The 27,276-nt window shown below is 34.9% G+C and overlaps 4 protein-coding genes and 1 long non-coding RNA gene across 11 annotated transcripts; all 5 read right to left on the reverse strand.

The window, feature by feature from the left end:
- Positions 1 to 592: 592 nt before the first annotated feature.
- LOC108194234 (uncharacterized) lies at positions 593 to 3,649 on the reverse strand. 2 transcript variants are annotated; one of them, XR_010285239.1, is made up of 4 exons: positions 3,519 to 3,649; positions 3,276 to 3,416; positions 1,531 to 1,583; positions 593 to 854 (listed from the first exon to the last, which is right to left on the reverse strand). It is a non-coding gene; the product is annotated as an uncharacterized LOC108194234 (long non-coding RNA). The 2 variants fall into 2 exon arrangements; XR_001801362.2 differs by having other exon boundaries at positions 1,411 to 1,583.
- A 430-nt stretch (positions 3,650 to 4,079) lies between these two features.
- LOC108193278 (26S proteasome non-ATPase regulatory subunit 8 homolog A) lies at positions 4,080 to 8,132 on the reverse strand. The gene is made up of 6 exons (XM_017359868.2): positions 7,938 to 8,132; positions 7,056 to 7,134; positions 5,924 to 6,026; positions 5,380 to 5,643; positions 5,058 to 5,169; positions 4,080 to 4,481 (listed from the first exon to the last, which is right to left on the reverse strand). The coding sequence occupies exons 1-6, from the start codon at positions 8,040 to 8,042 to the stop codon at positions 4,341 to 4,343; spliced, it is 804 nt and encodes a 267-aa protein (XP_017215357.1). The 5' UTR covers positions 8,043 to 8,132; the 3' UTR covers positions 4,080 to 4,340.
- A 1,529-nt stretch (positions 8,133 to 9,661) lies between these two features.
- Positions 9,662 to 12,299, reverse strand: LOC108193279 (high mobility group B protein 3-like). 6 transcript variants are annotated; one of them, XM_017359873.2, is made up of 8 exons: positions 12,109 to 12,299; positions 11,955 to 12,023; positions 10,925 to 11,014; positions 10,743 to 10,806; positions 10,625 to 10,669; positions 10,319 to 10,399; positions 10,167 to 10,235; positions 9,662 to 10,071 (listed from the first exon to the last, which is right to left on the reverse strand). In XM_017359873.2, the coding sequence occupies exons 2-8, from the start codon at positions 11,999 to 12,001 to the stop codon at positions 10,054 to 10,056; spliced, it is 414 nt and encodes a 137-aa protein (XP_017215362.1). In that variant the 5' UTR covers positions 12,002 to 12,023; positions 12,109 to 12,299; the 3' UTR covers positions 9,662 to 10,053. The 6 variants fall into 6 exon arrangements, with proteins under 6 accessions (XP_017215362.1, XP_017215361.1, XP_017215360.1 ...); XM_017359872.2 differs by having other exon boundaries at positions 11,955 to 12,020; positions 12,109 to 12,298; XM_017359871.2 differs by having other exon boundaries at positions 10,925 to 11,020; positions 12,109 to 12,297.
- Positions 12,300 to 14,387: 2,088 nt separating this feature from the next.
- LOC108196615 (proline-rich receptor-like protein kinase PERK8) lies at positions 14,388 to 22,278 on the reverse strand. The gene is made up of 9 exons (XM_017363974.2): positions 21,999 to 22,278; positions 20,328 to 21,339; positions 19,154 to 19,561; positions 18,722 to 18,808; positions 18,331 to 18,401; positions 18,135 to 18,211; positions 16,563 to 16,710; positions 15,048 to 15,209; positions 14,388 to 14,947 (listed from the first exon to the last, which is right to left on the reverse strand). The coding sequence occupies exons 2-9, from the start codon at positions 21,265 to 21,267 to the stop codon at positions 14,759 to 14,761; spliced, it is 2,082 nt and encodes a 693-aa protein (XP_017219463.1). The 5' UTR covers positions 21,268 to 21,339; positions 21,999 to 22,278; the 3' UTR covers positions 14,388 to 14,758.
- A 2,167-nt stretch (positions 22,279 to 24,445) lies between these two features.
- LOC108194013 (glucan endo-1,3-beta-D-glucosidase ARB_01444) lies at positions 24,446 to 26,798 on the reverse strand. Its single transcript, XM_017360901.2, has one exon. It carries the CDS (start codon positions 26,660 to 26,662, stop codon positions 24,617 to 24,619), a length of 2,046 nt encoding a protein of 681 aa, XP_017216390.1. The 5' UTR covers positions 26,663 to 26,798; the 3' UTR covers positions 24,446 to 24,616.
- Between the last annotated feature and the right edge of the window lie 478 nt (positions 26,799 to 27,276).

The following is a 27,276-nucleotide window of genomic DNA, read 5'->3' on the forward strand; positions in this document are numbered from 1 at the left end:
ACTATAACTATAACTAGTTTATATGCCGCGTTTACAACGATATCGTAATATTTTCAAATTCAAGTTGAAAGCATGGTTGCAAAACATAATTTTGCAGATATTTTTAGAACATGATAGTTTTTTTGCAAAAAAATAAGTTAAAACTTGAATATTTATATTAAAAAAACACCTTGTTTTGTTTAAAAAAAAAAACACCTTGTTTATGTTAGTTAAACACACTCGCTCACGCATCACGTCTTTGTTGCATTTAGTTCGTGAATATAAGTCAATTTTAAAAGATTATGATTGAGATTGATCTTTAATTAATATCTATTTTGATACAAAAAAATTGGTTTTTACTAGAGTAAATAAATTTGAAACACATACACTTGAGTCGTAGCTTCTGATGTTTCTTTTTTGAGGATAATATTATTTTTACTTCCACCACTAATGGTCATTGATTATGTTCTTTTGTGTTTAAAATAAAAAATAAAGTGTACTTGTTGGTTTGGCATGATTGATAAAATTACCATTTCATCATAGTATGCGAAGTTGACAAAGGAGAAGAACCAGAAAAATGTTGAAGTTTCCCTTTGAAAGCACACATTGCATGTTACCATAAAAGTGTAGTCCCTTTCTGCTACAAAAGTTTGCAAATGTTTGAAATAGCAACCATTAATAAAGAAAATGTTTAGCTAAACCAAGGCATTAGGTATTGCAGAGTACATCCTATCTACTATTTCTCGATAAAAAAAAAAACTGTTCTTTTAACTCTAACTACTGGTTGTTGTACAGATAAATAATTACAAATTCCCACAAGCATTAGAGCTGCATACTTGACTCCGGTAATCACTGAGAGGTTTGTCTTGCTGTCCCTAAACCATAATTATACGGAAGCAATGAGCAACTTAAGAGTTATACTGCAAGTATATTACAACAGGAGATTTATTTTGAGTTCGAGAAATGAAAGTAGAAAACTGTCCCCACCATCAATACAGCAATCATTGCTTAAATTACCGTACAAGATTATATTCAAAACTTCTCCGACAGGCGATAACTAATAACTAACATACTAATCTTTATACAATTTACATAGGTTTTTATATTATTTATTATGAGAAAGGTTAGCATTTTTTATACAATTATCTTCGTTGTCTAATTTACTAAAATATGTAATAGATATTACAAATTATTATATTAATGCTTCATATGACATTTGTATTGCATAGTCTATTCAAGAGCTTTATATTTATAAGATGCCCTCTAAGAACTAAACCTCTTAGCTTCACCACTAAATTCACACCGAATAAAGCAAGCATTTTCAAAACCTAAAAGATAAAAAAAAAATAAAAAAATTTATGTACAAGTAACCGAATGAAGAAGATGGATAGGTAATTTTCATAAGTAATTACTAGTGAACTTCCTGATTACCTAAAAAGTAATTCAGGACTATTGGACCACAAGTTTGATAAAAGGCTAGCCTGGCATCCATATACATAGTATTGATCTATGTTGATAAATATCATTATGCAATAGTTAGTGTACGGTCACCTCCATGGGAGAAGACTTTTTAGCTTTAAGAAGACGTGGAACCTGAAGTACATCTGCATAAAAATGAAAACATTTGTTAGATTCCTAAAGGTTTCAAAGCATCCGATTTTCATTAGTTAATTAATTAGCTACGGGCTACGGCCTATGAGCCAAATCATCTACTATTATCATTTAAAGAAACCAACAGTAGCTGGCAGATAATAAGATTCTTAGCGTCTATTTATTTGTGCCCTGCAGGTTGCAACCGTTCCTGTAACATCAACATCAGGAAAAATTTATCATATCAAAGAGTTGCCAACCAATGCTATCAATCTCAGATTTATTAAATTAATTACCAAACCGTAAGATCAAATATCATATAAACCACCTACAGAAAAATTATCTTATGATTTGGAAATTGTTTATCAAGATACTACCTTTAAGGTAATGTTATGTTTTGGTTTTAGTACCAATCGTCCCACGTGAACAATAATGTTGTTCTGAGAGTGATATTATTATACTCAATTTAAGCTGATAGCCTGATACAGAAAAATTAATATGTATACGTCATAACTCATAAGTTATGAGTTCTGAAATTGGTTTAGGGTTACATTTATAGCAAAATTGGCACATTAAAGGGACATTTTAGTCAACACTAGATTCCTCCGCGCTTCGTCTCTTTCAAAGAGCTTTCGAACTCATTGTCAGACGTCAGTTGTCAAGCACTCACTCTTGTAATCAAGCTTTTAGCATTACTGGATATAGATTAGCCCTAAAATTAGACCTTTTCTGTTATAGTTTTTTTAGCTTTATTGGTTAGAAGAGCAATTCCAATGCTAGATATAAAATGGCTGTAGCCATTGCTATAATAGAACTTCAACTTCAATGCTAGTTGCCTTTTGCAAACAAATGATTTCAAATTAAATAATCTATCGTCTCTCTCTTTCTCCTGAATTCCATTAAAGCACACAATACACATTCCATGTATGATTATTTGATGATGTGGCTAGATGCATATATGTATCTTTGGTTTCAAAATCAGAACCAAGTATGCATTTATTCATGTTTGCATCTAAAATGGAACCCCTTTGGAGTTGAGTTATTTGACATTTAGTTCCAAATTATACAAATGAGACCAACTATATCATTGCATTAGACTTGCTCAAGCCTTTCTTTTCTAACTAGCTAACACCCCACATGATAAATAACTTTTGTACAATCTGTGACCTGACAAGTAGTATGAAAAATATTGGCACATCAAGTGAACATGTAAGATGCCTAAAATTGAAGTAATCAAATAACTCAATATTTTGTAATCACCTCAAAACGAAATCAGCAAACAATCAGCAAGTCCCAGCTCACATGCCTTAAAACAATGTAAATTCTATGTCTCCATGTAAACCATAATTAGTACTTCGACTCACCTCAGCCTGGGGTCCGATTCCTAGTCACAGGGTTGCTAATTCAAGTGATCAATAAATAGTTCTAAAACATTTCGCGTGAATCTGAAATTTTGTGTGCCTCTATAGGTATCTGATTTCACATTATCTCTCAACAAATCTCCGAGACTATTAGGTCAATAAAGTCTACTTAACCAATAACAAACAAGTACCGATGAAATTAGCCAGGGTTACGAAATTAAAGATACATTTTAGTTGAATAAAGCTCCAACACAACAGAATTCATAACATATTAAACTAGTACATAAAATAAACAAGTAGAAAATGATTCTAGGGCTCGAACACATAGGATTAATAACACATCACCGGATTTAGTAGTCAGGGTCTGGAACGAGTTTCGACATCCTCTGTCTTGTCGGGCCCAGCACCAATCCAAAATGCCGAGCCAATTGCGACATAATACCCTATGCTCAACGTTCGATCCAGTGTCCTATGTTCCCGGAAAAACTAAAAACACAACTACTTCAGTTAAAGTATTGTCTCAAAACAATAACAATAATGCATATCTGTTTTATAATAACCTAAATTACAAGGTCGGAAATGTATTACCTGGTTCAGTCGCTTGAAGGGTCTTGGAAACGCCATTTTCTTCTCTCCTCTCTCGTTTCTACCTCCGTGATATAATATGAATCTGGATATTTATAGCGCAGCCATAAAGGGGTTAGGATTAGAATATGTAAAGTTTTGAGGCCCAAATATATATATACTTTGTCCATAGGCCCATTCAAGAATCATCCATCGACAAAATATATATACACACTTGTAGAGTAAATGAGAAGCTATACACACTTGTAGAGTAAATGAGAAGCCGAATGCGTTTAGTTAATTAGTTTGCGTCCCTGATATAGCTCAATTTTATTTTTATGATTTTATGAAATTTTTAAAATATAAAAGATTTTAATTCTTTTAATTTTGAATATATTAAAAGAGTAAGTTTCAAAACAAATTTTTTTAGTATTGAAAGAATTTCAAAATTACATTCGTTCTATTAATTTTGAATATTACGTATCCCAATTTTTGTTCCCAAATTTTTTTCTTGATTAATGTGCATACAAGCGTGTCATTATTATTAGTGTGAGTTGAACATTAGGAAGCGGCGGCCTATAAAAATTTGCGCTTAAAACAAAATATTTTATAAACAGAAACTGATACAGTGTTTTCGAGCAACAGGATTACCAAAGGCAACTTTCACGACTTTTTTGGCTTTCATTATGCTGAATGAAAATAAGGATGTCATTCTTCAACTGAATCAACAAACTAAGCACAGGCGCTTCTAGCAAAAAGAATAACAAAGATAACAATTTTAGCGTAAAACAGGAAATCAATGGAAAATAGCAGGCAGCATTGCGGACAACATATGCTAGTGCTTCCTCAAACAATGCGTTCCAACTCCCTGGCGTAACTGAGTGTCTGAGTTATGAGTTGTAGAGATGGTATCTCCTTGCATGGGGCAGATTCCTTCGCCTTCTGGAAAATCACATGTCCGTTCTTTATCTCCCATTCAGGGTGCTCCTGCAGAAACGAGTACATTTTAGGACAATATCAAACTAACAAAAACACTGCCCCAACTCCCCCACAGCTCTTTTCACTAGAAAGACTCAATGAATTGTACATGTTATAAAGTTCATAAAGGCTGTCTTGTTTCCTAGCCACAGGCATTCCTATTTACAGAACAGAAGCCTACACAGAAGAGTATCGGAAAAAGAAACCTTCCCGATATCCCCGAATGTCAACTTAATTTGAAATGCAGGATATGAAATACTTGAAGGCAAATTTCTGAAGGCAGCTAACCCAACCAGCACACACCACAATAAGGAATATGGAGGGTGAGAGCCACCGGAGCTATGGCAGACAAAAGTCTGTTAGTTTTGATGCAAAAGAAGATCTTATAAATAAGCCTAGAGGCCCTAGACCCTAGTCATCAAGAATTCAAGATGTCCCTTTGTTATGCTACTAATGCAGAGCTGACAAAGTGTTCTGGCATTTAAGGCAACAAAATGACACAAAGCTGCTCGAAGAGGTGTAGACTTTGTACGTCACCTCGTGCTCCCATATACTTAAAAAAACTATCCAAAACAATAAAGATACCTCATTAATATATCCAGACAGTTCTTGATCTGAAGAGAACATAAGCATTTGACGTGCGTCATTAATAGAAAGAGAGTCATATGCCTTTTCGCTGCATCCAGCTATTTCGTCCCTGTAAATGACCATCCATACTTTTCAGTGTTTAAAAACTAAAGTTTGACGAGGTGATATAACAATGGATGACTGATGCTTAGTTCTGTTGACACTTTTTGAGGCCTTCAATTATGATGCAAATATCCTTGTTCAAACTTGAAAGCAAGCATTATCGCGGTTATTAGCATATTTGAGGAAAATAAGTCTACATGCAGGTCAAACAAATTACCTGACTGTTTTTGCTAGAAGATCCATGAAGTAAACATATGTTTCATGAGGAACCTTCTGCCTAGCAGTCAATACCCGGTTGTAAGCACCTTCCATGAAGGATTGCTCCAACTCAACAGCATGATTGATGCAAGGATTCTCCAGTGCACTTGCTGAAAGTAACTCCAATTCAGTGTGGAATTCAGCAATTCTGTTCTGCACAAGGAGTCTCAGAAGATTGAGACCCAAAATGGGAAACTCCTGCTGAGATTGTGGAAGGCGGTCCCTGGTTCATCAGAAAAATGAGACAATGCATAACAATTGAGTTTAACCTACTGATTGATAAAAGAAGCCTTGACAATTACGGTAAAATAGTGAAAGAAACATTTAAGTAGCCTGGTCAACCAAATATATCAGCCTTCGATCAGTGCACCGCACAAGTGGCGATGTTATAATTTTGTAATTTTAAACCACTGGTCCAACATCTATTCTATTTACAACAATCATTTTGAGTGACATTTTCTGCAAGGAGGAAATATATATTTGAAATTAACAGGAATACCTACCCTGCATCTGTGTAATAAGGCTTCAGCTGAAAGAAGTCCCTCTCAAAAGCATCCTGATCTTCAGTCTTAACACTCAATATGACTGCATGCTCATATATGTCCCCTGAAAGATTTAAGATACAAACCTTAGCTAGATAGAATATATTATTTTGATTAACAAGAATATAAAGAGGTTGCCAATTAGATGTTCTTATTAGCCCACAACTGTCAACAATACTCCATACACTCATACCCATATTGCTTAGAGAAAAATAAAATAAAAAATTCACTCCAACAAATTAATGACTGTAAAGCTAATTTGTTAAAACAACCATACCTGTTTTTTCCCATATAGATTACCTATCAATTAATGATGTTAGTAATGCTGTATATTTAGCTATCTTTGATTTTCATCAAAATAATATAGATTCGTAAAAATAGAAACTCGAAGAAGCATTCTGAACTTCTGATACAATTGTTAGACAAATCATATGCACATTGCACAGCTTGGTCAATGGTCAAGCATATATAAGCATTATGTTCATACAATACACCACTGAGCTCATACTTCATACTGCAACCTATTGCCACACTTCTGAAGGCGAACAGGAACTCGAGAAAACCATAATCATACTGAATATACTAACTAGTACACTTAAAATTGTTACATACCTCGCCCCTCAAAAACAAACAACGGATAGTATAAGCTCTATAGATAGGTTAACTTTATTTGCAAACTTAAACAATGAACACAACTTATATGTGCAACGAGAACTGTAAGCAACTAAAGAGGAAGAGATGCAAAAATGTGAACCAAGTTAACAATGAATATTTCCTCTCGTATAATTTTTTAACCACTAGAATTGATGTTTACCAACACTAGTACTATGAAGTTTTACACACACACACACACACACACACACACACACACACAAACATTTATATTTAGGGGGGAAGGGGATAAAACAATGTACAATAGAACGCCTATACAATAATATTTTTGGGACCAGGAAAAATATTTTTATAGGCCATAAGGACTTTATTCCTAAAAGAAAGTATTTTTACACATATAGAGTTGCGAACATAAATTTTAATTATTACAAGGTGGTTATTCATAGGTTATACTTTTATAAAGAGTAGTTAGAAACATTACTTGCTACAGTCAACTCATGTATTGCACTAGGTGTTGCTTCGAATAATGGAGGAAGACTTCGGAATGCCGTCAGCAAAACCTGAAATATACATATATAACACACTATATAAGGTAACCTCAAGACTCAGAAAATAATAAAAAAAAAAAAGATCAGGTAACAAAATAAGATAATAAGATCAGAGGAGTCCATTAATGGATAGGTAAATTCCTTTTAGACCCTGAGTAAATTTAATCTTATCAGCTTCAATATCTTTATACGACCATATTTAAGAATCTCAAAAATATATATATATATTCAGCTAGAGGCGTAATTCATTTGCCCTTGTTTTCACCCGTCACAAAAAGCATATTATAAATCTACCTCGGATATGCATTAAAAGTAATAACCACCAATCAATACACAAAAACAAAAAGATTATGTAACGGAAAACCATATCCTCCAATCAGCTCTAACAATTGTTATACATGATTCTCTCTCTCCCGCTCTCCCACCCTCTCCCTCCCACGCTCTCTCCCTCTCTCCCACTCACCTCTCTCTGTCTCTCTCTCTGTCTCTCTCTTCCACTCATCTCTCTCTGTCTCTCTCTCCCACTCATCTGTCTCTCTCTCTCCCTCTCCTTCACCCTCTCCCACTCATCTCTTTCCCACACTGCTCTCAGCATATAACACACCACACTAGCAAGCAACACCACACACATAAATGCAGTTAACGATAGGCTAAACTATAATCAGCACAATTACACAACCCATTCCACTAGATACACAGACCCCCAACATATAAATGCAATTCACATTATTAGCATAATAACATGTAATATAGGCACATAAAACCCTAGATTGATTAAAATGAATGAATAAATTAGGGCGTGCATAACAACAGACCTTGAGTTGAGAAAGGAGAGTTGCGCATTTATCGAAGTCGTTACGGACCAAGGCGGCTTTGAATAGCTCACACAATTGCGATACTTCTGATAGCTTTGGATCCATCTGCTCTCGTCTCTCTCTCCTCTCCGCAATGTCGATTTGTAGAGACTAGAGCCCCGCAACTACACTATAACCGTTTTGACCAACCCCGAAGACTTGTTAAAATAAACAATAAATATTTTAGGAATCCAAACTTTTATTCATTTATCATTCTGATAATATTATTTATCTGCTGAGATTTTACATGTTAGGAATTATGAGTGTTATAAAAAATATCAATCGGATTTAGTGAAAACAAGAAGTAAAAATTAATGAAAAGATTTAAACAGTTAGCGAATTGTGAAATACAGAATAATCGAAATTTCATACACTGGAGTATTCTTTTTACATGATCCCTTAAATTTCATATTCGAAATTGCTATTGGATATATTCACTATAATAACCAATTTAATACATTTAGATTGTTGTCAGTAACTCTCCAATTTTTGATGTAGAAGATCCAGATCCATATTTTATGATCGTTCAATAGGGAAAAAAAAATATTCTTTTTTCGCAAAAATGAGAAATAGAGTACACAAAGATTTATTTATTAATTCCGATTCTTCTGTAGAATTGAATACTTCATTCAAGAATTCTTTTGATCCAATCCGTAGGAATTCCTCGATTTGATCATTTTCCTTCTTTTTGTTGAATATCTTGTTCATGCATAATTTATCGTTATTTCTTAGCCTCTAATAAGTTACTAACATAGTTTATAAATATCAAAATTTTAAAAATTCCATCGTATATGATTAAACTACGAAAACTTGTGAATAAATATCCTGCTCTAAGGCATCACCTTATAAAGGTCATAACATTTATAAGGTCATAACATGTAACTCTTGAGATTTTAAAACAGTTTGAACACAATATAGGGAAAAAATACAGGTAGACAGCAAAATAAAAGGAATTTTATGAAAGACTTGTTTTACTGTGACCACTGTAACACTCTATTTGGAGACAACATGCAACCGAAATTATAACAAGGAAAGTTCTGCTCAGAAATCAACAAATTCTTGAAACATTTTGGTATAGTAGAATACATCATATAAGTTCTTCAGCTACAAAAACTAGTTACCAGCATTTGTACCATACAAACCACAACTAAGAACGACTACTCTGAGGCTTGAGCTAGATGCCACATGAGTGTTTCTGCTCTGGCCTCTGAGAGTGCAGCAATTGATGATTACTATTCTAGTTTTAGGAACAAAGTGCCTATAAGCACTTACATGTAGAGCTTAACAATATATACCGTATATATACCGTGCTTGGTTATACAAAAACGTAACTGCACACCAAGAGTACCGGAATATCTGTAATTTGTAAAGTGGGGAGTGACTGAAGTTACATCTAAGAAAATTTGCAATATGTTAAAGAGACCGCCATAAGACAGGAAGCACACGAAATGCAATGACACAAGTATCAGAATACCAGGTATTTTTATAATATACACATTTTTAAAATGCACAGACTTTTTCAAGAGAACAAAGCTAACATTTGAGGATAAGTAGTGTAGTGATAAACGGAAGGCAGAGTACAAAGTGTATGAAATCTTTGGTTGCAATTACTGGCCGGATGCAGAGTTGCAAAGCCTGCAAATTCCATTCTACTTAATTCACCAAATTTAAAGCTTAGACTAAAATTTACAAAACTACAGGAACAACTAACATGCAGAAGAATGTTGCAAGACCACGGCCAAAACCCTTACATTAAACTTGCAGCTAATAACACTAAACCTAGTAGCAGCAGTAAATAAATCCACAAAATATTCTGGTAATGGTAACAAGTAACAACTGTTTCTAAAAGAAATTCATTTACTAGAATTACTTCATTAGCATTATGTAAAAACATGAGGCAAACAAATACTTACATCCCCATTCCTGTGCATATTAAGTCTCTGATTTCTACTACAATATAAGGGGAAACAGGGAGATTGCAGGAGAAATTGCGAGGTGTACTAGCAGCAACATCATATATCTACAGGGTACTCTATTATCAGAAAGTAAAGCAAGTCCTCCTTCAACAACACATTCCTCAAGCATCATCTTCATCCTACAAACAGTAATGTGCAGAGTGTTAATAAATCAGTAGATCAACAGCAATACCATGTAATGTAAACAAAAAAGTAAACATGTATTTGTGCACACATCTTTACCCTTAACTGCATCATAAACCTCGGACTTGGAGTTACCCGATCCCTCATCATTAGACCCAGCCTAGATTCAGTCCAGTGTCATGTTTTCAACACAACAAAAGCAGATACGCCATATATGAATAAAAACAATTAAGAAGTAGACACCTGTTCCCTTTCATAGGTTTGCATTTTCTTTTCATATTCCTTCTTCCTCTGCTCCGCCTTAGCTACATACGAAGCTTTCTCCTACATAGAAATAAAAATACCATGTTAAGTGTTAACACACACTAATGCTTGCTGTTAAACATGAAATGAACACACAATTGAATTAGATAAACAAATCAGACCAATGCAATCAATAATTGTAGACATTAACTAAGAAACAAAAACAGAAATACATAAGGCCTGTGACATCTGTTTAATCAATCGACATATATACATTAACTAAGAAACAAACACGGAAATACATACAGCCTGTGACATTGACTTCCATTTCTCACCCCCAGCTTTAGCAACCTGTCTGAAATTTAATTAGTATTAAATATAAACATAACTGTCAGAGTTACAACAATAGAAACCAGTTACTTACTGTACCAAAAGACTGATTTGCATTTCCAGGATTATTTTCCCTAAACTCAGCTCGAAAGGTCTCCCTGCAGCAAGCACAAGTTGACTTGAATCATACACATCAAAAGAACAATAAACAGATATTTAGCAAAAAAAAAAAACAATAAACAGAAAGCTGGATAGCAATGCTGCTAAATCACGTACATGAAAATGAAGAAAGCAGTTGCCGGCCTCTTAGGCTTGTTAGGATCCTTGGCTACCTTATCCTTCTTAGTCTTTCGCTTCACAGCAAGCCTGTCACTATTACCAACACAGATCAAACAGTACATAGATATCCGTATCAAGGTAACAATACAACATGAAAGCATCTGGACATAGATATGCAAATTACAGAGGATCAAAATATTATACAGAAAACTACGCAAATCACCACATAGATCAAACTGAGTACAGATAAAATTGAAGCCTATCACTATTACAAACACAGATTAAACAGTACACAGAAGTATTCTTATCAACCTTACAAACCGAGATGAAAGCTTATACCGAAAGATACATCAGAGAGAATCAAATACTATCTATACACAGAAATACACAAATCACCGTATAGATCAAACTGAGTACAGATCAAGCTGAAGACTGTCACTGTTACAAACACAGATCAAACAGTAACATATATCCTTATCAACGTAACAAAGCGAGGTAAACTCTTATGCAAAGAGGATCAAACATCATACACAAATTTAAACAAATCACCACAGAGATAAAAAAGAATATAGATAGACCTCTACATAATCAGTATAAACAGAGAGAGAATGAAACAACTTATAAATTACACGAATGATATTCACACTGAAACGTAAAAATACGCAATCACCACATAGATCAAACATTATATACGCAAATCATGCAACGAACAGATCAGAACAGACTATAGATAAAACTAATACATCATCACTGTAAACAAAGTTATGACAGAACAACTAATAGATTACAATAATGATATTCATATTCATATCGAAACGTAGAAATACGGTGAGAGACGCGCAATCAGCGAAGAGATCAAACATTATGCAGAGAAATACACAAATCGCGCCAGAGATCAAACCGAATATACATAAAACTATACAAATCAGTGCAAACAAAGAGATGATAGAACAAATTATCGATTACATGGATTGTATTCATGTCAAAACGTAAAAATACGGTGAGATCAAGAATTCAAGATACTAACCGACTATCAGCAGTTGAAGTTTCGATGATTTTCTTGAGTCCTTTCATTCTGATCGTTGATTCAAACCTGCTGATCACAAACAAGAGCGTAATTAACACAAATATGTAAGTAAATCAACGCTGAAATATGTACGGACGTATATACCAATACGTACAGGTTAAGCGAGGTTGAAGAAGCAGAAGTGATGATAGTGAGAGAGATGAGAAAATGGAATATGGAATGAAAGAAGCAGCAGTGCTAATGATACAAAGCGAGGAGCAAAGTGTGATATATGTTCGCCAACGCGAGGGATGTGAAGGATTTAGGCGGGATTTAAAAAGTATCTGTGCCGCTTAATTTTTCTGGTTTGTTGGGCTGCCAAGTTTTGGTTTTCGGGCCTGGGTTATAACTTGCGCGGTGATTAATCAAAATTAGTCACCGATTAATCTCTGTTCCGTAGCTCGCCGAACTGATTAAATCTCCGATTAATCACTGATTAATCCGATTAATCCCCGATCAATTCAATTAATCACCGATTAATCCATGTTCCGTGATTTCACCGATTAAGTCCGATTCTCGTTTTTTATAACACTGTTGTAGGCGAGTTCTCGATTATGGAGTTCGAAATCGAAAAAGTCAAAAACCGGATTATCGAATAGATAGAAAAATCTAATTGAGTTGGCACAAAGTATATCCACATGGACCACATTTTGTTCTGTGTGAGAGTACCATTAGAAATTAATGTGTTACTCTAAAATATGCTTGCAAAAGAAGTGATCTTGTAGAAATTCAATAAGATGATTTTTTTATACCAGCTTATAGCCCGTGCAAGGCACAGGAGGCTTTTTAATTATTTATAAACTTTTTAAATATATTTTAAATGGTGTGGAAAAATTTAATTTATAAATAATAAATTAAAATTTTCAATAAAATAAAATTCGAAATTATGATTTGTTTGTAAGTTAGAACTTTGATAAATACAGCACCACAGCCATTAATGGTTTCAAATAAATTATTTTAATCAAGCAATTCCTTTTCTCGTATGTATCATGCCAAAGTATTAAATTCTATCTATCAAATTTTAATATATTTTGAGTGGAATACGTTATGCCAACTCCTATTAGATTATATTAATAAATGTATTTTATATTAAAATTATTATAATGTGATTTAAATATTTTTCAAAAAATTATATGGTTCTAAATTAAAATTGATAAACATAATTTGTTTTGAATTAAGAAAAGGAATCATAAATATGCAATAAGAAGGTAGAATCTATTTTGGATTAAGAAAAAGTTTTTGTATTTGTTCCTCACATAAATCCGGCTTATTAATTTTAAAATATTATTATAAAAAAATTGTGACGGTGAGATTTATATGATTCTACGAATAAAACTGGTGGGAAATATTTATTTAGGATTAAAAAAAATCATATACATGTGAAAGACAGAATTTGTTTTGGATTCAGAAAAGGAATTATAAACATGCGAGTAGATATCAGTTGCCTTCTTAGAACAGAATTTAATTTTATTCCAATCTAACGGTGCTTATTTGTTCAATATAAGATCCAACGGATGATAAGTTTTTGGACCAGAGGACCATCCGACCAAATTATATCCCTTACGCTTATTATATAAAAATATATAATTCGTATATTTTGAATTATAATATTAAAATAATATTTCCAGTGAAGTTTGATAACGAAATTACGACAAATTTCCACAAATATTGAAAAATAGTGTAAAAATATGACTGTTCAAAAAAGCTGTTTTTTTTGCCATATAAAAAAAAGCTATTTTTAATTATCAAAGTTTTTGAAACCCGTTATTGCTCTCTACAATAGCAATGTCAAGCATAACCTAAACCAACGGTTGTAATTAAATATTTTTATAATTAATTTAAAATTATTTAGTTATCATATATATATATATATATATATTAATAGTCACCATCCTAAAATATTTATTAAATATTTACTTGCATAAATAAATAAATAAATAAATAAATAAATAGATATAAATATAAATTCAATTTCTATGACCTATGTTTTTCTGTTCAACCCTTTCTTGGATATCAAATAAATATTAACATAGACCTTTGAACACTCGTTATCATTAAGAAAAAGAAAAATTCCAAAATTAGAAAAAGAGACAACATTTAATAATATACTGTATAAAAATTAATTAAAGAAGATCAAAGCATGCATTATGTTTACAAGGATTATAAACAATTATACACTTCAAAATAACTTCTTTATTCTTGGGGGAACATGTGGATATATTTTCTATCTTTAGATTTCATCAGTTAAGTCTCTTAATAGGCAAAGAATTATTGCAGCAAAATTTTCACAAATTTATGCCCACCAACAGAGATTTTTGCCAATTAATAGAGGTATTAAGATAGTCTGAGGTTAAAGATAGTCATTAGCCACAAATTGTATCATCATTGCGAGAATGTCAACCAATCTGAGTATCAATTTATCAGAAATTTTACCTTATAGTACAAAAATATTCACAAAGTAGAATATTGCTTCTAACCGAATTTTAAAATAATCTGGATTTAATATCATTGCATTGGAAGATAATTACAAAGGCCTCAATCCAAACTGAAGGCCAAAAAGTATAAAACCAAAAAGGAAGCAACACTAGAACTAACTAGGCAAGTTTATCCTCAAACTGACCTGGCTTAAAGACCATGCTAATGGCTAAGAAGGTTAGACTGATTCATGGCTTTGCCGATATGTTGTATAATCGTGGTTGTGTGGTTTACTACTCAAACTGCTCTCTGTACGTACGTTTCAAGATTTTAGACCTATGGTTGTCCCGCTAGCTCTTCCAGCTGCTCTGCGACTGATTGAAGATTTCAGAACTATAGTCTTGACTTCCAAATGCCATCCGCTGAAACAATCTGATCTCTGCAGATTGTTGTCTGGAGTCATAAATTTCACTTTGTCCAGGTTTTACTCCATTGGTTAGATCTGAGAACTCAAGCATAGAATCTAGAGCTCTCACTACCTAAGAATGTGGAAATGTACAGGAAGACATTGTTAAGGTATGTCATAGCTGAAGAAGATTGTGTTGGAAGAGAGTCCAAGTTTAGATGATTAATATATACCTGGCTCATCCGTGGCCTCTTTGTAGCTAAGTGACGAACACAAGCTGCTGCTGCTTCAATCATCCGGAAAACCTCATGTTCAACGTAATTCTTCTCAAGCCTCGGATCTACTATCTCTGCAAAGTCTTGCTTGTCCAGGGCTTGTGTTAGTAAAGGGCGAGCCTGCAGGAAATGTTTCGCACGCAATTACTTGCTTATATTCTCACATTAAGCATATCAGTGTAGGAATCACACCAAGGAAGATTGTATAAAGAAACGAAGGTCCAAATGCACTACTACATAGCATACATATCAAAATGCAACAACAATAGTTTCTCTCATCATCTGTTTAGCGGTCAAACTTAACTGTTCTGAAAGAACTAAGATCACCGGGTGATGGTGTTTATTTTGCTCTTTATTTTTGTTAGGAACTGTTTGTCTCTCCTCTATAGCTCTGAAGTATCAAGATCATGAGACAATTGGCAAATAAATATTTGACGGCGAAACTAAGCATAACGATTATGACAAAAATAAAAGTTTGCACCTATCAGAGTATCGAAAAACAAAACAAAAATATGTAACTATGGTCTTGTAAAGGAACAAATTTTCTACAACTTTTCTTTTGCTATGCATTTCATAGCAGAGGGACAGGGGATAGTACTTGGAAGCTAAGATCAGCATGGAGGTGTGTTGAATCAATATTGAACTGAATTTAAATTGTTTGTAATTTATGTCACTGTGACCAATCTTAAATTGCAATACAATCAACAGTAGTTGAAATTTGAGTGCATTGGAGAACTAACAGTTTTTACAGAGCGGGCTTTTGCTTTTACAGCCAAACCAAAGGCATGAGTAAGGCAAGCACAAAAATATAAAAACTCATGGGTTTCTATATACTAATGCAGTTTTTGCATGTAAGAAAACTGATATAAAGTAGTGTCTGAACGGCGACATAGGTGCTCCCAGTGCTATAAGGGGTCTAAAATTTGATTCCTCCCCACCCCCGCCCCAAAATCCTAAACTTATAACTATCCCTAACCAAAGGCATGATAAAGGCAAAAGCCCAAAAGAACTAACACACGATTTTCTACAAACATACTAGTTTACTCTTTGCATGTAAGAACTAATACCTGGATCCCCTTCCCCCAATAACTAAAAAGATAATAGCTGTGGCAAGAAAAAAAAATCATAAGTGCCTAAAAATATTATTTTATCTCTCATGACGAGAATGAGTAATAAAAAACATATCTTACTCAAGAAAATCTATGGATTTTGACAATACTGGAGTAAACACATAGTTGACATGAATTTTGTATCCTTTACCATATCCTAGTCATTCTTCATTTCTTCTATATATGCAGCTTTTCTTATTTTATTGGGAAACAAAGGAATTATAATGTTGAGCCTGGTAGCATTCTGTTCCAAGGCCAATGAAGTTAAAGTTTGTTGCAACTTAACCCCGAAAACATGTTGAACAACAAATTTCCTTTTACCCTTTTATATAATGAGGTTCATCATTCATGAGGTGAAACATACCCATTCAACAAGGCTCTCGTCACCCAGTGGCTGAGATCCATCCACAGGTTTACGCCCAGTGATGAGCTCTAAAAGAACTACTCCAAATGAGAAAACATCAGATTTCTCAGTCAGCTTGCCACTTGATGCATACTCGGGAGCCATGTACCTGACAAACAACCGGCCAAGACTCATCAGATAAATTGTAAATAAAAAAGCGCAGGATTTAACCCTGATGATTGAACAGTTAAATAAATCAAGAAAAAACAAGGGTGTCACTACAGCATCAATTTAAGTACCCCCTAGGCCTTAGTACAGACAGCATATAACCCAACCATACTCAATAATCAGATTTTGAGTGATAAACCTAACAATACTAACTTATTATAGAGACATACGCTCACTGTTACCCAGAATATTTGATTTTGTCCTCATACCCGTGTAAACCAGACATGACATGGGTCTGAGTATAAGATTTGAGTGGGATCCTTCATTGTGAAGCCGGACACCTTATCATGTAACCATCTCAGCTCAAAATGATATTGAAAGCCTAACAACTTGTTTGTAGAGATTAAGGTCCACTGATGACTATTCCTATGTTTTTTTTTTAATTTAAATTCTATGCCATGGATATGGCATATAATCGCGACTCCATGTTTTATTGGCAGACACAACGCTTTAAATTGTTAAATGTAGACACAATGCTTTAAATTGTAAAATGAATTAAGAATTTTAAGATTTTTCCTCATGCTAAGCTTATATACAGAGTCCCCGCACAACTGCCCAATTTCAGATCCATATCCAAAAATCCTAATTGCTTTAAAAATTGAGGATCAAATACTTAACTCCGCACCTGTGTCCGACACCCGTAGCCGGTCTAAATAGATATGTTAGGCTAATCATATTGGGTTTAGTTCAGAACACAATAAAAATAGGGTTAAAAATCTAAGATAACTGGAAAAGAATCATATTTGATCCCAATAAACTTTCTCCATCCCTACCAATATCCAAGAACACCACAACAATTTTAATGTTTCTATGTGCACCGGAGAACATACATCTCTAGAATCATATTCAATACATATTTTTGGTAATACAACTCCCAACAAATTAAACCCAACAAAATTGACTTTAATGCTCATAATTCAAATTAATAATAAAATTTAAAATTTATGACATCCAATCTGACCCATGTCAACATTCCTTTACTCTAAAGACATCTTGAGATCAAAAAAAGACAGAAGTAACAGAAGAATGATACAATGCGATCTAAACTGCAGCTGCCCAAGTCAACTCATGGTGTTAATTAATAATTCCATTTGTTACCAATAATCTAATTCTAAGCTTCTAATTTGCAACTAACTACTAAAAAAAAAAATCTTTTAATATAGTGGATATCAATGTCCCTAGATAATATTGAAAGTCACTGTTTAGAACATCTATCTCTATCTTTAGTTTCCGAACTAGCATAGAATAACTTAATCAAGTGAAATGGGTGTTTGAAATTAATTTATCAAATATTGTGTGATGGCAAGTGTTTGTCTTATTTTTCTATCAAACTCATTTCTACTATATGGCAAAATGAACATTTACCCAAAAGTTCCCATCACACGAGTGGTCACATGTGTATTGGCATCCAACGCTAGCTTTGCAAGCCCAAAATCAGCAACCTGTCAGTAAATTCAATGGAAGTAAATGCATAGTGATAGAAGTTATAATAATGAATCAATTGATACTGTGAGATCCATGGCATTTTAGTCATTCCCCTATGGCAAAATTTTTATCATACCTGTGCATCAAAATTGAAATCCAAGAGGATATTCGAAGATTTGATATCCCTGTGAATAATCCGAGGATGACCTAAAAACAAAGAAAGGGGGATGATTAGAGCCACTGCTAAACAACAAAAAGTTTAAGAATATCAATTGTTATCGAGGCCTCAAACCACCAAATAATTTTAGCACAGATATTCCCATTTCCGGCTTACAGAATTCTTGAACTTGTACTTTACATGTTTATAACATTCCATTCCAGAGGGCACAAAAACAATCGCTATTCAATCCGGAAATTCCATTCCAGAGGGCACAAAAACAATCGCTATTCAATCCGGAAACTATGATGAAATTGGACTGAAAAAGATTCTTAGGGAAGTGAAAAGTGCAATAGAAAAAGAAACTCACAATCTTCATGAAGGTAAGCAAGTCCACGAGCTGCACCAGCAGCGACCTTAACTCTGGTCGCCCAATCCATGACCTGTCTACCTTCATCTGCAAAATCAAGAAATTTCAGGTTGGTTCCCCGTCTCTGTTGGTAGTCACACTTCTAACTTACATGTCAATTTAGTGTGCAAGAACTCTGTAGTTTCTCAACTAATCGCCTACGGATGTTATTTACATAATAGAGAACCCAAAATTTGTTAATCTCTCCATGGAGTGCACCACAATTTGATATTATCGTTATTTAAGATTTGTTTAAACTTATGTGTTAATGACCTAATGACACGATTCTACCAAGAACAATAGCAGTAATCAAGCCACATGATTAGAAGGAACATTGTGTTATACAGTCAAAGTACCGGATCCAAAATCTCATAAAATACTTGAATGTCTTACCATGGAGATGGTAATGAAGGGTGTTATTGGCCACATAGTCATAGACAAGCAGTCTTTGATGCTCCGATATACAATAACCTACAAGCGAGACCAAATGACGATGATGCACCCTGCCGATAATCTCAACTTCAGCTCTGAACTCCCGTTCCCCTTGTCCACCACCAATCTTCAACTGCTTGACAGCAACCACTCTTCCATCTGGCAGGCATCCCTTATAAACACAACCAAAGCCACCTTCACCCAATAAATTGCTATTTGAGAAACCATATGTAGCATCAGATAATTCTTCATACGTGAAATATTGCCTTGAATTGCCAACACCACCCTGATCAGGTGAATACATGAAATTGTTCCCTGAAGCACTTCCAGCTCGGTGAATCGACTGTTGGGGCCTTAAGAAGGATGTATCTGAAGAGTATATACATATTAAATCACTTTTGTATAATATATAACAGGTTACAGGATGAAATCATTTGATTGATTAGCTTAACACACACACACATATCAGATTATAAGCAGTAGGTTTCAAATGAACTATCAGTCCTTTATCTGACTCGAATTTTTCGCAAAAATGAACACGACTTTGAATATCATTTGAGCTTGAAACAAAATAAGTTCACATCAAAAGCCAACTGCCAGAGCCAATATACAACATTAGCTACCCCAGACTAAAATTCCTGACCTCAAACTTTCAAAAACACAAAATTATACAACACAAATAAATATATATTTTGTTAGTATGATTTATGAAAATTAGGACCTGAAGAAATGATGTGGACGGACATAAGATTGAATGTTGATACTTGAAGAAGACATGAACTATAAAATTATTGTGTCTAGATAACCTTCGGCAGTAACGCTCAACCACACTCATAATTCTAATGGTTGCATGCTAATCTGTAATACGACCTTCCAATATTAAAATTTTAAACAACACGCCAAGTGAGATCTTTAAATCATTTTTAATCAAAGAGGAATATATTTTCTATGATTCTTTCTCAAAACAGATCTCACAAGATGAAAGATTTATGTGGAGGACAGCTTTTTAAACATGTAAAGCATAACATTTGAATTTGATACATAACATGTTGCGCGTGATTAAGGAGACATGTTGCATCAACATGAAACTAAAAATAAAAAGTAAATCATCCACGAAATTCAGTCAAAGAATCACCTGAGTTTTGAGATGAAGCAAATGGTGATGGCATTACATACCCACCGATTGAATCTGATATCCTTCTCTTTTTTCTTCGTGTGAACCAGACTGCCATCACAAGTAAACTTAGTGCCACAAAACCAACAATGATTCCAATTGCCACAGCCCCTCCGGTCTTCATCCCTCCATCTCCGGATCCCGAAGTTGCTGTCGTATCTGAACCTGGATTCCCAGATCTTGCAGTTGGTTTCTCGGTAGGGAATGTGGGTAATGGGGAAGAAGGGGAACTTCCATTTATGGATGAATTGCTTGGGGGACCAGGAGGCGGCAATGACAAGGGTACAGGTGGAGGAGATGATTCTGAAGGGGTGGTAGGAGCTGGCGGAGAATTAGATGGTGTGACTGGTGAAGGTGGTGGAGGAGAGTTTGCTGGAGGTTCTGTAAGTGGTGCGGGTGGAGGATCCGCAGAAGGCGGCGATTTGATTTCTGCTGGAGGTGGTGCAGGAGTAACAGGTAAAGGAGGTGGTGGATTTGATGCAGGTGGGGCTGGGGATTCTTGGGGTGGAGGAGTGCCCGATGGTGGTGGTGGGGAAGAACTCGGAGGAGTGGGGGTAACTGTAGAAGCAGGAGGGGCTGCAGGAAGGAGAGGTGGAGGTGAAGCCGGCTTGGGTGGTGGGGAAGACGTTGGGGGCAATGGTGGAGGTGAAGAGGGAGGTGGTGTGGCTATGGGATTTGACGGAGGAGGGGAAGTGGAAACTGGAGGGGCAGGAGTAGATTGAGGTGGTGGGCTGGTAGAGTTTGGTTGAGTTAAAGAGCCAGTCGGAGCTGGAGTATCAGATGTTTGTTCGGTCTGAGTGAAGGAGGGAGGAGGTGAGGTCACCGAAGCATTGGAAGGGGGAGAAACAGCTGGAGGAATTGCAGCAGGAGTAGAATCTGGGGAAGGTGATGCCGATGCCATCACTTTCCTCTTTTCAGAACTTAATTTTGTGCATCTACTCCCTAGACTCGAACTCCACTATAGTCGCATCATCTATACAATTAAACACTTATAAATCAATCTTTTTGACCTACATTCACATCAAGATTCTCAGCAGAAATGTACACAAGTGTGGCTAGACCAGATTATTGAGAAAATCCCATAAAAAAGCCCCCAACTTCTATAAGTCTTTAAAGCCTAATTAAGCAGACCTCATCAAAGGAAAAGTCTAATTAAGCAGAATTTTATGTTTTGCACCTACTCCTTCAACTAGAACTCCATTACAGTTGCATCATCTGTACCGTAAAACACCTATAAATTAATCTTTCTTGACCTACATTCAAAATTTTATGTTCCGCATCGACTCCCTAGACTAAAATTCCATTTTATATGCATCATCTATAGTCAAACTTTACTGTCCAACATTCACATCAATATTCAGCAAAAATGTACACAAATATGTCTAGACCAAATTATCGAAGAATCGCATAAAAAGCCCCCAACGGTAACAACTCTTTAAAGCCTAATCAAGCAGACCCCACCACAGAAAAAGCCTAATTAAGCAAAACCCAGATCACTAAATTCAAGAATCATCAAGAAAACAGATAAAGTCAAGGTCTTTGCAATTAAAAATTGTAGTAAAAGTAGAGTTTTTAATACATATACAAACAAATCAAGTTCTTGATAAAGAAAAAGGAAAGATTAGCTTTTACCTGCAGATGAGAGTTGTGTCTATAGAGTAAGCCTCTCTTTATGTGAAGAATCTTTAAAAGTGGAGAATGTTGTGTCTGTGGCAGGTGGTTGTGAGAAGTATAATGGTAAAGTTTTGCCCTGAGAATGTGCAAAGAAACGTGGGCTCAACTTGGGAAGGTATTTTACTTGGACTTGACTGTGTGTGTGTGTGTGAGAGAGAGAGAGAGAGAGAGAGAGAGAGAGAATTGAAGCAAAGAAGGAAACAAAGTCAAAGCTAAAGCTGAGAGGGAAGAGTGTGGCCTTGACAAAGGAGAAGGCAATTTGTTTTTGTATCAATAAATTTGTTTAATTACTTTGATAAATGATGTAAATGTCATAAGTGACACAAATGTAATATTGAAATTATCAAAAAGTTATGTGTTTTTTTACTAAATATTTTTGAGAAAAATATATGAATAATTTTAAGAGTTAATTTAAAAAATAATTTATAATATTAATTATTATTTGAGTAATTTGTATATATAATAAATTATAATATATAAAAAATATCAAACACATAAATATAAAGCAATTTCTAGTAAAAATCTTTTTTTAAGTTCGTTTTTTATTTAAAAATATTAAATAGAATAAATAAATGGGATGATGCAACGGTGATGAACTAATGATTAAAGATTTTTTAAGAAGAAATACAATGTGAACGTTGTGAGAAAAAAGTCAGAGCATTAAAAGCATACGATCATGAAGGCCATGTAGTTTTCCAGAGTATATGCTCTGGCCCAGTTCTTCAAACGATTTTAGTACTGTACTTTTTAATTAATTTCACAGATCTCTTTCAATATATTAATTATTTAACCACCATTTTATTGTACCGCTCAATTTAAGATTTGAAACATTGCATGTAACTACCACAAAATCTGGCATTATTGGGCAATGAGCATGTGTGTGTTCAGCATGTGTGAGCTTAGTGAGATAGATGATTAATTATATGATGATTAGTGAAAGATTAAGTTGTTAATTTTAGTTAGACCCACATGCTTGAGTTGTTTATACTGTACTAAGTTCACATTTTTTTCCCCTACACATAAATGTATAAATAGGAAATCGTAACTGCGTGATTGAGTTGTCGATTCAGAACTTATCGGAGATTTTTTTGACAAATGAGAAATTTTTATGTCAAAACGAAATGTAATCCGTAAATCGGCAAACTATTTTTAAGAGTTAATTAAAAAAATTTAATAAATCGAAAATTTTTAGACACACATCCAATATCCCATTTAGTGGGTCATAGAAGATCAATTCTCGGAATTGATGCCAATTTGTATGGTGCATAAGCCTAAGGCTTATTTCTTTTTAGACGGTCCTTGTTAACTTGTTTGATAATTAAGGTGCAAAGAGAACATTTCTGCTTTCTCAGCTAACTCAACAAACTTGGTTTCTCAATGCTGTTTTGAGTTAGCTGAACCAATGAAGAAACATCATTTGCTTGCCAAGACTTCCCTCTGAAACCTTCACTCTAACCAACTCTGTGTGCAAAAACAGATCGAAGATGAAAGGCGACAAGCATTCTATCCTGCATATACATAAAAATCGAAGCATCCACAGATAGTAGTGATATATTGTCCCGGGTTTCTTGCTCTGTTGCACTGATCAGAGCATATAAGAATCAATAACAATATCAGGGATGCTGCAGTAAAGTACGTACGCAAGCTAGAAATATTTGATCATCACAAGACGACACATGGAACTTATAGAAATTTTCCCAACGCTAACTTTTCCATATACTAAACGGCAAAAAGAAGCAGGTGATTAACAAACTGATATCTGGAAGATCCAAAACCAACCATTTGAGCAATATGCATCAGAATTCAGTATTTTCAAGCAATATTGATAAGAATTAATTCTTTCGTGCACGTTTCACCACTCAGAGCATCTCCAAGAGCCTCTTCATTTAGGCTCCTAACTTGAGATTTGAGGAGGGAGAGGAAAAATGTTGCTCCAAGAGACTCTTAAGTGGCTCTTAAATCACTAAGAGCCTCTTGTTTCTCTCTCCTCTCTCCTCAAAGTTAAGAGCTACTACATTGCTCCTAACTTATTTTTTCACAATAAAAAAATCATTCCTTCCAATTCATTTCCATCTTTCCATCTCTTTTGTTATAGTGGAGCCCAATATATGAATAAAATATGAAATAGAGAAGAGATGTAGAGAGTATTGTTGGAGTTTACACTCTTAACTTTGTCCTAAAATGCTAAGAGCCACATTTTTTATATTATATTTAGGAGCCAACAAGGAGGCTCTTGGAGATGCTCTCATGTGTTCAGGTGCTGTGGCATATAAATAAACTAAGCTTGAACATTTAGTGCATTGGCCTTTCCAGTTCATCTTCCCTAGTGTAATTTAAATTCAATACGCATATGTTGTCTAGGAGACTAAGCAAATAAATATACCAGACCAACATGCTAGTAAGAATGATAAAAACAAAAAAAAACATTAATATGTTTAAATCATGTAATAAATTGCCCAAAACATACAAAAAAAACATTAAACCGAAAAAAATAGCAATCATGATACAAATAGAATGAAAGGCGTCGATCATCTTACTAAGTCTGCTTAGTATCACCAAGATGATCAATAATTTGGTTAGTGACAAATGTGATTATACGAGCAAAAACTTCCATGAGACCCCTCTTCTCCATCACCTCTACTGTAAATCCACCACAAGAGGTTCGTAAGGGAGTTACCATCGTCATAGCCAGTCAACTTCTTAATATTTTTTAAGGCACCATGTTTGTCATATATCCCTTCCAAAGCATACAAAAACCCCTTCCACCCCTCTCCAACATCTTCTCTAGCTAAAGCTGGTAATGTCCATTCTACAAGTTCCTTCGCAAACTTGACATCAGAAAATAACACCTCACTAACAGGTAGTAATGGTAGGAGTTGAATTCCCAGCCTGCACTCTTTCCATTCAGGTGGAGCAAACCACAGCCCGCTGTCCCTCTTGTTAGCCCATAAAATACCGAGTATCCTGTTCTCCTTTGTATACTCTTCAGGATACAACTCATCTCCCTGCCTCACATGCCACCAAGTTTGTGCTGCCTGAATCTCCATTGCTAAAATTGTTGAGCCAGTAGCGACAAGATGGGCATCTCCATATGCCAACCCCATTAAAGCAGCTGCATAGTAAGCATTCACTGCCTCACTCGTGCTCTCCTGATTTCTTCCATCTGCAAATTCAGTCAATCCTGAAGCCCAAGAATGCAACTTCCACAAGTCAAAACATCTCAGACGAGTATACTTCGAATTCTTTTTCTTCCTGAAATTCATAAAGTCCTCCATTAGCGTATAAGCCTGTGGCTTATATTTCCTTCCCCAAGCAGGATCAATTTTTGCAAGCACTGCAATTCCATAAAGATAGTACCCGAGATGAAAATGGTGATCATTATATATTCCAAACCCAAAATCCCCACCAGTATCAGTTGATCCTTGTTTAGTCACAATTCCACCCCATTTCTCATCATATAAGAAACCATTGCCCCCAAAAGTCCCATCTAACCATGGTTCAATTGCATCCTTCAAGAATTTCTTAATTGCTGGAATTACATCCGGATAACACACCTCTTCAGCTATCAAAGCAAATCTTGCTGCCCTCGCCACCAATTTTCCATAAAAGTACGAAGAATTTGTTCCCATTGTTTTCGTATCAAGGACTTCAACATCTTTTTTAAGTGCATTACGTATTTCACAATACGAATCCTCTTTAACACCTTTAATTGAATGCCAAGTCACAGACACTGGCTCCGTCTTCAACACCCAGAAATCACCAACAACTCCAACAAGATCCCCATCAATACTTTTATACTTAAAATTCTCCAAAACAGTAACCTTCCTACTCTTCTTAAGAAGCTTAATATGGAGAGGATGAGCCAGCATTAACAAATCCCCCCACCCTCTTTTCTCCCATTTATACCTCATCGAAAAAGGCTTCTTAAACGAGCTCCTACCAGACACCGGATAACAAGAACTAAACCGATCAAGAACCACCTCATTCTCAGTATTAGTCACAACAGCAACACGAATAATACCCGAAAATGCACTAGAAGTAATCCTAGAACCATCATGCCTTAACTTAATCGACGACGAAGCATACAAAACCCAAGTCTGATTATTATTAAGCTTAATAGTATACTTAGTTTTCTCACTATTAGCATAAAAATCAAGAATTGCATGAATAGTACTAATCAAAATCTCAACTTTATCAAGAACTTCACAAGTAACAAAAGGGCTACCTCTAACAAGATAGAATCTCAGCTTACTTGAAGGAAGATCCAAAGTAACACTCAAATCATCGTAAGAAGACACCACATGAGTTGAATTTGGGTTCGAATTGTTCAAAATTGAAAATGTGAGGTCCAAGATGAAAACTTGGTAAAAGAAAGATGTGCTCAAAAACAAAGAAGGGTAGCAAATAGAAAGTGAAGAAAGTGAAGATTTGATTATGTATGGGTGAATGTATTCATGTTGGTCACCATTTTTTAGCACAAAGTTTTGAAAAAATGAGTTTGTGGGTAATGGGCTTTTAGTGAGGTGATGTGAGAAAAAAGTTGAGGGCTCAGGGAGGACTGTGGAGTTGACACTGGGGAAGACAAATGGTGGTGCAATGTGGTGGTTTAGCGGCAGAGACATGGTGGTTTGTGGTGGTGGAGAGGAGGGTTTGGTCAGTGTGGGGGTTTTATAGTGGAGTTGAGGTTCTTACTGGTTTGTTAAGTGAGGTGTTAAAGTTGACTTTTTTTACTAATCTTGATCTGTTTTCTTGGTTGGTTTGTTGATGGCTATAGGGTAAACGTGTAAACATATGAACTTTGGTCAGATGATCTTTGTTTAGTAGGAACATAGTTAGAAATAAGAATTCGGAACTAATCAGTTTACAATTTGAATATTTTTTAATAGATTAATTTTTTTTATCGAACTGGGTGTGTAATTGATAAAATATTTTTAAAAATTTAATAAGAGATTAACCGGGAAATCTTTAGAACATTACATAAAAATAACAATTAATAAATTGTTAATGTGAATAGCGTTTTTATGTCGAATCATATTAAACCGATGAGGTGTTAATCGGTTACTGTTGTTTGATATGTCGTAACAAACGTCTTGTCGGTCCGATACTTTTGATAAACGGTGGATAGGAAAAAGTTGATGAGGAGAGCATGAAAGAAAAGGGGTTGAACATTGCATGAGAAAACAGAATTCTTTCAGTTCGGGGCTGCTGAGGCCTGAGCAGGTGGTTTCGTGTGGAG

This window comes from Daucus carota, chromosome 7 (assembly GCF_001625215.2).
Source record: "Daucus carota subsp. sativus chromosome 7, DH1 v3.0, whole genome shotgun sequence".
NCBI lineage: Eukaryota > Viridiplantae > Streptophyta > Magnoliopsida > Apiales > Apiaceae > Daucus > Daucus carota.

Excerpts from the sequence above, each read along its gene's own strand:
- LOC108193278 (XM_017359868.2), bottom strand. The coding sequence starts at position 8,042 with ATGGATCCAAAGCTATCAGAAGTATCGCAATTGTGTGAGCTATTCAAA. Across the intron at positions 5,644-5,923 it reads CCTTATTACACAGATGCAGG|GGACCGCCTTCCACAATCTC; the intron begins GTAGGTATTCCT and ends CTGATGAACCAG. Across the intron at positions 5,170-5,379 it reads CTTCTAGCAAAAACAGTCAG|GGACGAAATAGCTGGATGCA; the intron begins GTAATTTGTTTG and ends GGTCATTTACAG.
- LOC108193279 (XM_017359871.2), bottom strand. The coding sequence starts at position 12,001 with ATGAAAGGACTCAAGAAAATCATCGAAACTTCAACTGCTGATAGTCG. Across the intron at positions 11,021-11,954 it reads ACTTCAACTGCTGATAGTCG|TGACAGGCTTGCTGTGAAGC; the intron begins GTTAGTATCTTG and ends TGTTGGTAATAG. Across the intron at positions 10,400-10,624 it reads GGAAGTCAATGTCACAGGCT|GAGAAAGCTTCGTATGTAGC; the intron begins GTATGTATTTCC and ends ATTTCTATGTAG.
- LOC108196615 (XM_017363974.2), bottom strand. The coding sequence starts at position 21,267 with ATGGCATCGGCATCACCTTCCCCAGATTCTACTCCTGCTGCAATTCCT. Across the intron at positions 16,711-18,134 it reads CGTGTGATGGGAACTTTTGG|GTACATGGCTCCCGAGTATG; the intron begins GTAAATGTTCAT and ends GTTGTTTGTCAG. Across the intron at positions 15,210-16,562 it reads ACGAGAGCCTTGTTGAATGG|GCTCGCCCTTTACTAACACA; the intron begins GTATGTTTCACC and ends CATTTCCTGCAG.
- LOC108194013 (XM_017360901.2), bottom strand. The coding sequence starts at position 26,662 with ATGTCTCTGCCGCTAAACCACCACATTGCACCACCATTTGTCTTCCCC.